Here is a 15,367-nt window from a genome sequence, read left to right as displayed (position 1 = left end):
TTCCAGATACGCTTCATGTTTTCAGTAGTCATTATCCTGTTTCTGAGGAAAATGTACCTGAGCTCTTGAAAACAGTCACCTCCAAAATCTACCAATGCTTGAAGTTCAAAAATGTTGCCAGTACTGAGTACAACATATTTTGTGAGGAAAAGAAGTTTTGGTGCTGGCAAAATGATCCCTTAAACTATGTAGGCAGAACAACACAGTAGGTTTGATAATGAATTATTTTTTTAAAAAAATTACCATATAACACTGCATAAGGGAGAAAGAAAAGAGACAGGAGAAATACATTTAGTCCTGTGATTACCCTCCTGTTGCAATCAGGCTGTGCAAAGTTGGTCAGCAGATAAGCACCTGACCACAAAAGAATGTAACTCTCACCTTTTCCTCGCATCAGTTTCATACCTGTCTTTCTAACTACATAAAAACTAACTTCAGAGTTAAAAGAAATACTTATTTCCAAATTTTAAAATGGAAAAGGGTCTCTTTATAAAGGACTTTTTTTTTTCTACTTGGCCACTTAGCACAGCCAAAAATACACAGATACAAAAGTATGCAGGTCTCCTATGACCCAACGCAAAAAAAAAAAAAAAAAAAAAAAAAAAAAAAAAAAAAAAAAACAGTAAATATCACCAGCCCGAGACTCAGTTCACATCCCACACTGAAAGGGCCTTACATTTTGTGGGTCTCAACTAGAGTGGATCACATCCTTAATCTCAAACTGGCCAGGGAGATCAGTTCTGAAATCAACTTAAGGATTTCAGTTCATTCAAGGGATTTCCCTTGAATTTGGTTTGAAAAAGATTACTATTCAGGGAGTCTCTTTTTTTTTTTTTTCCAGATGGAGTCTTGCTTTGTCACCTAGGCTGGAATGCAGTGGTGCAATCTCAGCTCACCACAACCTCCGCCTCCTGGGTTCAAGTGATTCTCCTGCCTCAGCCTCTCAAGTAGCCGGGATTACAGGTGCACACCACCACGCCAGGCTAATTTTTGTATTTTTAGTAGAGATGGGGTTGGCCAGGCTGGTCTCGAACTCCTGACCTTGTGATCTGCCCACCTCAGCCTCCCAAAGTGCTGGGATTACAGGCATGAGCCACCACATCCGGCCTCAGGAGGTGTCTTATAATAAAGAGGGTGTTAAAAAGGTACACAAATTTGCCATGCCTGTTTGGTAATGCTGCCAAACTTCTAATTTTTGGTGTCTGCCTATCCTTAAGTAGAAATATTCCCCTAAACTCTCATGAATACTCCCAAACAGATACCAGGGATTATCATCCTAAGTAATCCTGAGGCCCCAAAACATCATAATATTCAGAAATACTACAGTTACCATGAGCTCATTAAGGTCTGTATATTAACTGGAGCAAACCACTTAGCCCTTCTAACTCATACGCCCTAAAAAAAAAAAAAAGGTCAACCTACATCCTCAGGGCAAGATACCCAGCAATTTTTGTTTGTTTTTTTTTGTTTTGTTTGAGACAGGATGCAGTGGCATGATCACCACTCACTGCAGCCTCAACCACCTGGGCTCAAGCAATCCTCCCGCTTTAGCTTCCCAAGTAGCTGAGACTACAACGCCATCACACCTGGCTTTTTAAAATTTTTTTAAATTTTTTTTTTTTTTTTTTTTTTAGGATGGAGTCTCGCTCTGTCGCCCAGGCTGAAGTGCAGTAGCGCAATCTTGGCTCACTGCAACCTCCGTCTCCTGGGTTCAAGCAATTCTCCTACCTCAGCCTCCTGAGTAGATGGGATTACAGGTACCCACCACCACGCCTGGCTAATTTTTGCATTTTTAGTAGAGATGGGGTTTCACTACATTGGCCAGGCTGGTCTCAAACTCCTGACCTCAGGTGATCCACCTGCCTCGGCCTCCCGAAGTGCTGGGATTATAGGCATGAGCCACTGCGCCCAACCTCTTTTTTTTGTTTTCTTTGTAGAGACAGGGTCTCACTATGTTGCCCAGGCTGGTTTCAAACTCCTGGGCTCAAGTGATCCTCCCATCTCAGCTTCCCAAAGTTCTGGGATTTTAGGCATGAGCCACTGCGCCCAGCCCAATATTGTATTATATAAGCAAATCTTAAGATGAACTCTCACTTCTTTAATATAGGAACAATGACAATGACGGTTTCCTAACTGAATACCTGACCACAGGGGCTAGACTATATGATCATCTAAAATCTGTTCCAGCTCTAAGATCTGGAATTTATTACCTGATCCTTCACATGTGATTATAAAGCTTTGGCTTAAACATGTCCATCTACTTCAAATTCTATTGTTTGGCAGCTTTAACATTTTTTTTTTTTTTTTTTTTTTTATAGCTGAGACTGTCATCCTTGAATGTCTCCTCAGGACAGTTCTCCTATTCTCCAGGAGACCTTCAAAGTCCCTTCCAACACTGAAATTTTAAGATTCTATGAAATGTAGAAGTATGGAGTGAGCTTTCAGGCAGTTTTGAAAGGATCATAACTGCAGTTTCCATTTGTATTAAGTGTGAATTGTACTGAAGTGGGTGTTCTTCGGTGTACCCCATAATACCTCAAACATTATTTTGTATACAGTACATACTTATTAAGAACTATAGCCTCATTAGACTATGATACAGATTAGTCAATCTCAATTCTGATCATTTAAACTCCATTATATGCTATTACCAAATATTAATCTTTTAAACAACAGAAATACTTCATATATTTGTAAAATAAAATTAAAAACATAGATAGGAAATTGTTAAAGGTTTAAATTAAACTCTAAACTCCATGAGAGTTGTTGGGCAAGTCTTCCTTTTTCTATGTACAACTTCCTCTGGAGTTTTTAACCCTGTACCATGAAAATTCCTTATGAGCAAAAACTTGAAAGCAAGGGATGGGAAAGAGTTACAAATACTCTGGTCCAAGCTAAGATCACTTGTGGGGATGATCCAAGAAGAAGTCACTTTGATGCAACCTCAATTTAACAGAAACTACAACATCTTCCCCTTAGTCTGACAACAAAGTTCCAGGGAAAAATGCGAGAAACAAGAATGCCTAGAGCTGAGAGGGAGAGTTGGGTTAGGAGTGCATATTTTCTTTTTGAGGTAATTAAAATGTTCTAAGAGTGACTGTGGTGATGAATATATAACTCTGAATATACTAATGAATATGTAACCGTGAATTTACTAAAAGTCACTGAATTGTACACTTCAAGTGGCAAATTATATGGTATGTCAATTATATCTCAAAGTTGTTTTTTTTTAAAAGAGAAAGAAAGAAAGAAAGAAAGAAAGAAAGAAAGAAAGAAAGAAAGAAAGAAAGAAAGAAAGAAAGAAAGAAAGAAAGAAAGAAAAGCAAATATCCTTTAAGAGGTACTTGAAACTTACCTCCTTCTCCAGATCCAGATCCATTATCTGAGAAGAAAAACAAAGAATGAATATGAACATTTTTCCTGGCAATTTCATCTTATCAAATAATAAAATTTTCTATCAAAAATAAAACTGTGATATCCATTCTCAGTTCCTTTCTCAAATTTTTGATATCTTACAATTTGTTCTTACATACCTATTTTATGCTGCTCTCAAAATATAAATTGCTTAGATACATAATCATCTATATTTCATATATCTTTGTATCCCATTAAGGACATATCCAGATGCTTTGCACAGAGTAAAGACACTAAATACTGAAAAGTAAATGGCTAAATATAAATAATTAATTTTAATCCACTCATTTAAAACGTAGGAGAAAATTTTAGTTTTGTTAAAGCTTGAGAGAAATAATGAATAAGCTGCTTTTATTAGAAAGGCAGGAAAAGAGCTTTGGGTCTTACTCCAAAAAAAAAAAAATCTTCTTAATGAAATCTGCGAATAAAGACCAAAAGCCAAAAGGTAAGAAAAGCCCCAAGGTTTAGGAAGCAAAGAACCAAAGGCTTGAGGTTTTTACATTACTAATAAAATTAACTTCCTCTAGAAAATCCAATCAGAAGGAAACTTACCTGACTTGTCGCTAGTGAAATTAAAAAGAGCCTTCATCAAAATTACCAGAAAGAAGCCAGTCTCAAGTATAATTAACATAAAATATTTATTCTATAATCCTAAAGGAACCAACATATTAGTACAGAACATGTTGAAAACAGGGTAATGATATAAAATCATGAGCACAGAGTCATGTAAAAAAAAGAAAGAGCAAGTGAGGAATTTGACACTTTATCTAGCACTTTCCAGGGGAGAGGATACCCTGGATCCTAAAGAACCCATGCTAGCTCTCCAAATTGTCCTCTAGAGCAGAAAACAACACTCAACAATACTGTTCCCTTCCCTTCAAGCCCCTTCAGACAATAATCAAATTCCCAGATACTGCAGAAACAGGAGGAATTAGAAAAATATATATTGTATACAGTACCAGTTGTAAAATCTTCATGGGATTTTATGGAAAGTCTTAAATTATGTTCAATTTTGATTAATCAACCACAAAATGACATTTTCTCTGAGTAAATAAGGAGGAAGTAAAAGAGTGATGGAACAGGAAAAAAAAGGAGAAAGGAAACTCAAAATTGTTTTTATGACCAAACTCTTCTTAGGAAAACACCCCTTTATTACTTCGATTCCACATACAATGATTGGGTACATATTATGTGCCAGGCACCATGGTAAATGCGAGGAATAAAAATGATAAATAAGACATATTCCCAGTATATGAAATACTACTCCCAATCTTTTATTCAAACCATGTCTAATTTTAATAAATATAAAAACTCATACCTTCCTTTGTCTTTTAGACTCCTTAAATACATTAAATACCGTGGCTACTATGATAACAAGGTAGAAGTCTCCCTGTAGGTTATATTTTGTAAATGGTATGCGTTTCCCCAACCTACAGGATTCCATCCCACCCTGAGATTATAATATACATCCCTAGGCAAGACAGTACCTTCCCGCTGAGAAAGCACTGATTTGGCTGGAGGTACTTATGTCAGATGAATGAAATACAATGTGGTATACGTATAGAGATACACCCAAGTTTGTTTACACAAACAAACTCTGCCAGGAGATGTCACAGAAGAAAGATTTCACAGAGGAGAAAAGGCTTAAGACCAACCTTAAGCATAAGAAAATGAGTTTTCAAGTAAGGAAAAGAGAATAGTATTTCTAGTTCAAGGAACAGGATCCACAAAAGACCAAATAACAAAACACTGCCCACTCAGAAAATGAAATCAATATAGCAGCTTATAACTTTGCTCATTCAATTCTTATTTAACAACCACAGGAGATAATATCCACTTAACAAGTTAAGGAATTGGGGCTTAGAGAGGTTAAGTGATTTGTCCAAGGTCACACAATAAATAAGGGTTGGAGTTAGGTTAAGGTGAGGTCTTGTAACCCTGGTGCAGTGCTCTTTCCAATCTACCACTCTGCCGCCTAATGTTTAACATTGACTGTTTATCAAAGCACTTAGTGTCTTAAACATATGTTCCTCATAAATGAAGCATAATTTGGGATTGGAAAGAACCTCCATATTCCTCTTTAATTTCTAGATCATTCTGTGAAACACAATGTACTTAAAGAAGTATATAAGAACCACACCAAATCATAGTCTACTAGCCTCAAAACATAATAATTTATCCAAGCACATGATTATTTTAGTGTGTATAGAAAGAATTTGGTCTTACTACAAGAGAGGTCTGGGTTTTTCCCTCTGTTTCCAGAAGGTAACCTACGTCATACCTGATAGGAGGATATTGATTAAGGGAGGGTGCTGACCACACTGGAACTTAGTGTTGGGGGTTGGGCCACATTTAAGTCTTAGGGTGGGGGTTGGTTACACTAGAAAGACCAATCATGAAGAGTAGACCAATCATGGAGTCTACGGGTCACACAGTATTAGTGGAACCAGAGTCTTCAACTAACCACACAACCAACTCATCAATTATACTTACACAATGAGCCCCAATAAAAACTATGAATAGCAGAGTACAATGGCTCACACCTGTAATACCAGCACTTTGGGAGGCCAAGGCAGGCAGACTGCTTGAGCTCACAAGTTCAAGACTAGCCTGGGCAACATGGCAAAACCCTGTCCCTACAAAAAAAAAAAAAAAAAAGAGCCTGGCATGTTGGCATGTGACTGTAGTCCCAGCTACTCAGGAGATGGAGGTAGGAGGATCCCTTGAGCCTGGGAGGTCAAGGCTGCAGTGAATCATGATCGTGCCACTGCACACCAGTCTGAGGGACAGAGTGAGACCCAGTCTCATAAAGAAAAAACTATGAACACTGACGCTCAGGCAAGCTTTCCCAGCTGGCAATACTCCATGTGCACTGCCACACGCTGTAACTAGGAGGAGTTAACACTGTCCATGCCCCCACTGGGAGAGAAAAATCAGCAACTCCATGTTTGGAACATTCCCAGAATCTGTCCTAGGCATCTCTTTCTTTGGCTGATTTTAACACGTATCCTCTCCCTTCATAACCATGCACATAATACCTGTCAGTGAGTCTGTCAGCCCTTCTAGCAAATTATTGAGCCTAGTGGTTAGCTGGGGAACCTCTTGATCTCAGCTGGTGTCAGAAGTGAGAACAACCTTGGAGACTGTCCCCTTTGACTTTGTAGTTGATTGATCCTAAAACTGTCACATTTAGTAAAAGGGACAATTTCTGAACACTGTAATATATAGGGAAAGAAAGGAAGTGGAAATCCCATAAGAATGGCCTTCACCTTTACCACTAACCTCAATATAATAATTCAAGTTACCTCACCTGCATCTCTATCCCCAAACATTAATACAAACACAAGTAAGAAAATAATATTAATAGTTCACCAAATTGACCACTACTAATTCAGGAAGGAAAAAAAAGATGAAGTAAATTCAAACAGCATGGGATGAAGAGGTGGCAGAGAAAAAAACTTGGAAAGCAACAATCTGTGATACTGCTAATGACTTTCTACAGAAATTCCTCACCTCTTTTTAAAAAATCATCAAGACCGATCCCCTGTCATTCCCCACTTCAAAGCTCACTCTGTCTAATGTTCAAATCATAAGGCAAAGGACATGAAAAGAAAGTCCCTACAAAAAGGGTGTTAAGCCTTAACAACGTAGTAACGAGTAACATAAGTCCATACAAGACTACCTGGGGTTAAAAAAAGCAAAAGCAACAACATTAAATGAGGGCAAAACAGATTCCCCCACTCCCCACAACAACCACCACCAATCCATGCAGCAGTTGTGGAAATATACCTCTGACTCAAAACTCCCTTTTAGATACGATTCCACCATATTTTCCAAAATTTATTCAGAAGAATATCATACATACCAGAGTAGCATGGTCCTCTTGCTACTACTGTTATCTCTTTCTGGTGCTTACAAGCAGCCCTTCTGAGAAAGCATTCATTTTGATAAGTGTCCCCATTTGATCCACAGACAGGAATGTAATTTGTATGGCACTGCAAAAGAAACAAAAATAAATTCTCAGAACTAGGCATGAATATTAATAGCTTATTTCACATTCATGAATGCAATACCATAGCATTATGACATACTTCACTACTGAATAGTCTGGTTTTTTTTTTTTTTGGTTTGAAAAGAATTATGCTACTTCTTATACCGTTTTTCACATTCATAAGGAAAATAACTACCAACTATCCATAAAAATGAGAATGAAAATCTCTATTTCATTTGCTTGCTACGAAAAACCACTGAGGTAAGAGGAAATTATTAACAATGTAAAGAGTGCTAGTTATGTAATAGCATTTTATTATTATCAAAATTCATTTATTCATTCAAACCTAATCATAAAAATAGAAAAAATTCATTATTCAAAACATCTAGTAGGCAAAGTCCCAAGGTAAATGGTATGGAAGACACAAAGAAATATAGGATGATCTCTGTTCACAGAAACCTTACAATCTTGTAAGAGAGTCATACAAGTAGGAAAAAAATCAATACTGCAAAGCTAGATCATGTACCAAATCAGTAAGCATGTAATGCCTAATACCGATTATTGTGAGCTGGAGTATTCAAGAAAAGCATGCTCAGAGAAAGTGGAATGTGAACTGAGCCTTGAAGGATGAGTAGAAATAAGAAAGATGAAGAAGAAAAAACACAATACACATCTGAGAAATGACACTGGACCTGCATGTAGGAAAACTTTAAAATATCTACATGTTAGAAATATCATAAATGACTAAAGTTTTAAAATCTGGGGAAAATGCTATAACAATATGATACAAGTTATTATTACTTAAAAAATAGAACATACAAATTAATAAAAATGGGACCAAAAACAGACATGAAATGTTTACAGAAAAATTACAAATGGCCAGTTAATGCATAAAAAATTATTGATCTTCACTAGCAATCAGAGTTGTCCACTAAGATGAGATGCTATTTCCAACTTATAAAATTGGCTATTAAAAAATTCAATTAGGTGGACATACCACCATACCAGTTTTGGTCATCTAAATTGGTTCTACTTTGGGGTAACATAATTAAAGAATATGTTTCAAGAATCCTAAAAAAAGAATGCAGTTTTTGATCCAGAATTACACATTTAGAAATCCATGTGACAGAAACCTATACACATTTATTACAGCCATTTCCAACAGAAATTTATAATATCAATAACCTAAAATTCTTAATGTCTAACAAGACAATGTTTAATTGAAGTATAACTGTTCAAGAAATTAATATTGCAGTCATTAAGAATTACCTTTTGAACTTAAACAATCCAACAAGCAAAAGGCAAATAATTCTATTAAAAATAGGTCAAAGGACATGAACAGACACTTCTCAAAAGAAGACATACAAGTGACCAATAGACATGAAAAAATGCTGAACATCACTAATCACCAGAGAAATGCAAATCAAAACCACAAGAAAACATCATCTCACAAGTCAAAATGACTATTATTAAAAAGTCAAAATAACAGATGCTGGTGGGACTGCAAAGAAAAGGGAATGCTACACAGATGGGAACGTAAATTAGCTCAGCCACTGTGGAAAGCCGTTTGAAGATTTCTCAAAGAACTTAAAACAGAACTACCATTCAACCCAGCAATCTCATTACCGGGTATATACCCAAAGGAAAATCAATCATTCTACCAAAAAGACACATGCACCCATATGTTCTTCGCAGCACTATTCACAATAGCAAAGACATGGAATCCATCCAGGTGCCCATCAATGGTGAATTAGATAAAGAACATGTGGTATATATACACCAAGGAATACTACACAACCATAAAAAAAAAGAAATCATGTCCTCTGCAGCAACATGGATACAGCTGCAGGCCACTATCCTAACTGAGGAACAGAAAACCAAATAACTCATGTTCTCATTAGTGTTAGGTAAACATTGGATCTACATGGACATAAATATGGGAACAACAGACACCGGGCACTACTAGAATGGGGAGAGAGGCAGAAGAGCCAGCGCTGAAAAACTACCTATTATGTACTGTGCTCACTACCTGGGTGACAGGATCATGCAATAAACCCATCTAACAAACCTACACATGTACCCCCTGAAATTAAAAGTTGAAGTTTAAAAATAATAATTGTAAAAAAGAATTACCTTTAAAAAAATATATTGTGTGACAAAAAACGCTAACAAAGTTAGGCAAAAAGTACATATATAATTTCTGGGAATTCTGTACTATTCTTAAATGCATTATGTATTCCACAAAGCTAACTGTAAATGTTTTAAATAATATGATAGTATAAAATAAAATATAGAAAGAAAATAAAGTATATTTATAGCCAATTTAGAAAAAAAAAAGAATATGCATAAAATAAATCCTGGAATTAAATGTCAATAAATTTTTCATATTATCTGTCTTCATGGTTTCCTAGTTCCCTATTTAAGATTTTCCATATTTGTCTATTTTTCTTCAATGAGCAAGACTTAATTTTATCATTTATCTACTTTTAAAAAGTGATCAGATTTACTTTATGAAGCATACATATGGCATGCTACCGTATGTATATGTATACGCACTGGTAAAAACAACTTCTAGTAAAATATTTTATAACCTAGTCGACTTTGCTATACATCCAGTATCAGCAGAATCTTACATCAACTTGTATTAAAATTATCTTTTTATTTTAGGAAGCCTCCCTATTATAAACATTCCTCCAGTTTTTCATGGATCACATTCCTTTCTTCTCTCTCCCTAAAATTTACACAATAACTAGTATGATGTCTACATGAGTCAATATGTTACTTTGTAATCATACAATACTCAATTAGCCAAGGAAACTACTATGAGCTCCAAGATATCAAATGCTAAATCCATGAACTTTCCAATCCCACTTTCATTCCTCAACAAACGCTTACTTTCTAAGGTACTGTTGTGTTCACAAAGGTGCCAATATCGCCCCCTAGGGGTGGCTGTCCCTGTGGAGGCATTCTTGATTGTCACATTGACAGAGGGACCTTACTGTCATTTACCAGACAGATTCCAAGGATGCCTGAAGTACTGCAAAGGAAAGGACAGTTCCATACAACAAAGACAAGTACCACATAACTTCTGGCTATTCATGTAGGAATTTTGACAAGCCTTTCCATAATACTACAAATCAGTCTGATCTGTTATATCTTACCCTAATATTGGTTTTTATTCTAGCATCTACTATACATCTACATTTTTGTTTCATGTACTCCTGGTATGAAATTACTTTTAATTTTTCTCTTTTTTTTTTTTTTGAGACGGAGTCTAGCTCTGTCGCCAGGTTGGAGTGCAGTGGTGCAATCTAGGCTCACTGCAATCTCTGCCTCCCAGGTTCAAGCAATTCTCCTGCCTCAGCCTCCCGAGTAGCTGGGATTACAGGCACACACAATCATGCCCAGTTAATTTTAGTATTTTTAGTAGAGATGGGGTTCCACCGTGTTGGCCAGGATGGTCTTGAACTCCTGACCTCGTGATCCACCCACCTCGGCCTCCCAAAGTGCTGGGATTATAGGCATGAGCCCCCATGCCTGACCTGCTTTTAATTTTTTTAATCCAAACATTTATTATAAGTAAACATAAACATCTGATGGCTGTATTTTCTTCTATGGTAATCACACCTAAGCATTTACATTCTGAAATATTTATTTTATTATAAATTACTTTTGTTTCTTCTTTACATTGCAATCATGCATTCATTTCTTTAATCATGTGTTTATGTAGGTTAATTTATCCATGAATTTCTCCTAAGGATGGTAAAGAAACTGAATATTAAAATGAAGCATTAACTCTGATAGGGCTGAGAATCTCAACATTTATTCAACAGTTTTTATCCAGTAAGCATTAGTCCACAACTTTAAGTGTCCTTTAACTTAACTATCATAACCATGAAGCACACAGTTTAATGTTTAGAGCCAAGGCTATGAAGCCAAAAACGTCTGAATTCAAATCCTGGGCCCACCAACCATGTGACTATGGGCTAGCACCATCACCATGTTCAACAGTGTACAATGGTGTACCTACCTAACAAAGTTGTTATGAAGATAAAATAAGATAATCTATCTTTGGCATTTCTATCTGACCATGGTACATTCTCAATAAACATTAGCTATTTTTGCTGTTGCTTGTATCATTTCTCAGTCATAAGTATTTGCCAACAGTCACTAATAAGTGGAAGAGCCACCAATTCCTCCCAAATGATGTATTTTAACCACTACACACTCAAGTTAGTCAGTGGGGAATTGCCATCTGTCACTTGGTGATACTGAGCAGAGGACTTAATGTCTCTGAAATTCACCCTCACGAGCACATACCTAGGAGTGAGTGTAAGATGGGAGAAGCAGACCTGCTGTTGGTCATTCTCAGTTTCCATGAGTCTCTCCTGGAAGCTTCTAATTATGCCAATGGACAAATTATGGGATTTAGACAATTTTAACAACATGCAAATTCTGACTTATGCACTGATGTTGGATTCTAACTCTAACCTAAAGTCTGCTTCCTCTATATTGCCACCCTTGCTGGGAGGAAGAACTCTCCCCTATACCTTTTCTTTAGCTAGAAGAATGTGATGATGTTGCCAGCTATTTTAAGTAGTTTAGAAAGATGGAACAGTGTACAACTCCAGAACTGCATCCATTCAAGCATTTATTGTGTACCTACTGTGTGCCAGGAACTATGCTGAATACAGCAAGTAGAAAATAATAACAAGGTTGGGATGGTTAATTTTATGTGTTAACTTGACTGGGCCCCAGGGTGCCCAGACTAAACATCATTTCTGGGTGTATCTGTGAAAGAATTTCTAGATGAGATTAATATTTGCATCAGTGGATCAAGTAAAGCAGACTGCCCTCCCCAGTGTGAGCGGGCACTATTCAATCCATCAAGGAACTGAATAGAATTCTTCTCTCCTTCTGCTTGACTGTTTAAGCTGGGACATTGATCTTCTCCTGGTGCCCAGGCCTTCAGTCTCAGAAAGGGACTTATACCACTGGCTTTCCTGGGCTAGTATACAGATGACAGACTGTAGGACTTCTCAGCCTCCATAATCAAATAACCTAATTCCTTATTGCTCGCTCTCTCTCACATTCATGTGTGTGTGTTCGTGTGAGTGTGTGTGTTTCTCCGGAGAACTGTGACTAATAAAAGGTCTAATAAGAGGGCATGGCACCTAGCAAGAGCAGACATTGATAAATACAGGAAGAAAGATACATAGTTCAGAGAATGCTAGAACAAAGACAAAGAAAGAAAACAGGAAAAAAAGTCATAGACTCGACTCTACACAAAGTTTTCAGGGAAAGATGCAGTATTAATCATTTTTCTGTATACCAAATTAACAAAAGTGGCTTTGTTTATATATGTGGCAAGATAATAGCTCTTATTAGCAGACTGAAAAAAAAAACAATTTGAATTTTTATTTAAAATCCTGTCATCTGTTAAAATGTATTCAAATAATGTCCCAGAAAGCTTCTATTTAGCACTAAAAGCATGCTGAATCATAAGCAAGTTTTTAAAATGAATTGAAAGATATTGCTAAAGCATCCAGCAGAGAAGGGTTTAATGGGCATGTCAGGTCATTATTTTTAAGCTGGCAATAACCTAAGTCTAGCTTGAACAGATTTATAATCTTATAAAGGAAGGTAGAATGGTCAAAGGAAGGTTCACTCGGTAGCAAGATCAAACTATACTGTAAGCCCTGAGGCAGTTTGCTCCTACAAGGCAAAGAACCAATCTTTAAACATCTTTACATCCTCAGCATCTAGTCTCATACCCAGCACAAAGTAAGCACTGGATAAATGTCTAATGGTGTCAACTCCTAATATATTTTCCTTCCTGGCTTTGCCACAAGGTAAAAATGTAAGGAATTCAGACAGATCATGGAAGGATTTTCTAGCTGTTCAAGTATATTTTTTAAAAGGTCAAAAAGGCTGTTTCTTTATAATCTTAGAGTTTCAGGGAAATACTTTTCTCAAAAAATGAAGAAAAGCAGGGCTGGGCATAGTAGCTCGCACCCATAATCCCAGCATTTTGGGAGGCCGAGGTGGGAAGATTGCTTGAGCCCAGGAGTTCAAGACCAGTCTGGGCAAAAAAAAATTTTAAACTCAGCCAGGTGTGGTGATGGACACCTGTTGTCCCAGCTACTCAGGAGGCTGGGGTGAGAAGATCACTTGAGCACAGGAGGTCAAGGCTACAGTGAGCTCTGATTGTGCCACTGCACTCCAGCCTAGGCAACAGAGTGAAACCCCATCTCAAACAAACAAACAAAAAAAAGATAGATAAATATGATGTGAAAATCTAAAATTTCTTTGTGTCTAAAATATAAACAAAATGAAAATGAAACTAAGATACACAATTATTTTTGTCAATTAAGAATACATACTGTTAAAAAGAAAAACAAAAAAATGAAATTAGGATAACTTCTTTAAAATATAGAGTTTTTTGGAATCTATTCTTACTGGAAAGGAACAATCTCTAAGATAAAAACCATTAAATGATTTAATACTTATAAGGGGAATTAAACAAGTTTATAGACACATAAAATATTTCTAGAAGGAAATGCAAGAAGTAACAGATGTTGCCTCTGAGAAGTTGATACTCTGGAGTGGAAGCTTTTTTTGTTATATATCTTCTTATATTGTTCAAGTTGTTTACTATGGGCATACATTACTCTTTTTTAAAAATAAATCAAAGCAGTCAGGCACGGTGGCTCACACCTGTAATCCCAGCACTGTGGGAGGCCGAGGCAGGCGGATCACGAGGTCAAGAGATCGAGACCATCCTGGCCAACATGGTGAAACCCTGTCTCTACTAAAAACACAAAAATTGGCTGGGTGTGGTGGCACGTACCTGTAGTCCCAGCTACTAGGGAGGCTGAGGCAGAAGAATCACTTGAACCCGGGAGGCGGAGGTTGCAGTGAGCCAAGATCATGCCACTGCACTCCAGCCTGGCAAGAGTGAGACTCTATCTCAAAAAATAAATAAATAAAAATAAATAAATAAATCAAAGCAGCAGGTTCTCTTGAGAGTTTATGCGTTAACAAATATCAAATGCTCAGGTAATAAGCAATATATATATTCCAGTATTGTACTATATAGAGTGTGTGTGTGTGTGTATATATATATATGCATACACATATATGTCTTTACAAATCAAGATGAGGGAAAAAGAAAATACCCCAAAAACTAGACAAAGAATATGAAATATTAATTCACAAAAAAAGTCAACAAATATATGGCACATTTTTAATTTCTCTAGTAATCAAATGCAAATAAAAATTGTTTTTGCCTTTCAGATTTATTAAATTTAAAAGGACCAACAAAATCCACTACCAAAAGGTTGAGGGGAAATAGGACATCTGATATGAGGCTACTGGTAAGAATGTTAATCTGCGCATGAGCATCTATTGGCCCAACAATTCCACCTCAAGGAATTTAACCTAAGGAAATACAGCAACTGAAGAGGGGAACAGCCCCAGTCTTCCCCACACAGGGTGGCTAAATCTCCAACAACAAAACCCACCATCTTTCTTTTAACAAACCAGAGAACAGAGTTGAGGACAACCACAGCCACTAAAAAGTGAGAGGGAAATCTCAGAAAGGAGAGAGTTTGAGGGGAGTCCCAGGTTCCACATACAAACACAGAGCACGCTTCTGGCTGACCCCTAAACCACACATGGGATAGACTCCAAGTAGCCCCAGTGAGGCTAAAAGAACTGAATTGATACTTGTGTTGCTGCCCACCACAAGTAAGGCAGAATTTGCAGTTTGAGTTCAGCCAACTGTTTCAAAAATAACAATAATCTTCAAGGAACATAACAAAACCCACACACTCTAAAACATATGATTCACAATGTATAGGATAAATCTAAAGTTACTCTAATGTGAAGAAACAGGAAAATATGGTCCATTCTCACATGAGAAAACAATCAACAGAGGCAATACCTGAGGATGTCCTAGAT

The 15,367-nt window shown here is 36.8% G+C and overlaps 1 protein-coding gene across 1 annotated transcript in view; it reads right to left on the bottom strand.

Moving 5' to 3' along the window:
- TMEFF1 (transmembrane protein with EGF like and two follistatin like domains 1) overlaps positions 1 to 15,367 on the bottom strand; it is a 94,852-nt gene that overhangs the window by 53,193 nt on the left and 26,292 nt on the right. Inside the window, exons 3-4 of the mRNA XM_007968572.3 lie at positions 7,280 to 7,409; positions 3,356 to 3,382 (exon numbers count right to left, since the gene is read on the bottom strand). Of these exons, the coding sequence (XP_007966763.1) occupies positions 3,356 to 3,382; positions 7,280 to 7,409 (157 nt within the window). The remainder of the gene's footprint in view (positions 1 to 3,355; positions 3,383 to 7,279; positions 7,410 to 15,367) is intronic.

This window comes from Chlorocebus sabaeus, chromosome 12 (assembly GCF_047675955.1).
Source record: "Chlorocebus sabaeus isolate Y175 chromosome 12, mChlSab1.0.hap1, whole genome shotgun sequence".
Lineage (NCBI taxonomy): Eukaryota > Metazoa > Chordata > Mammalia > Primates > Cercopithecidae > Chlorocebus > Chlorocebus sabaeus.
This window is presented reverse-complemented; position numbering and strand designations above follow the sequence as displayed.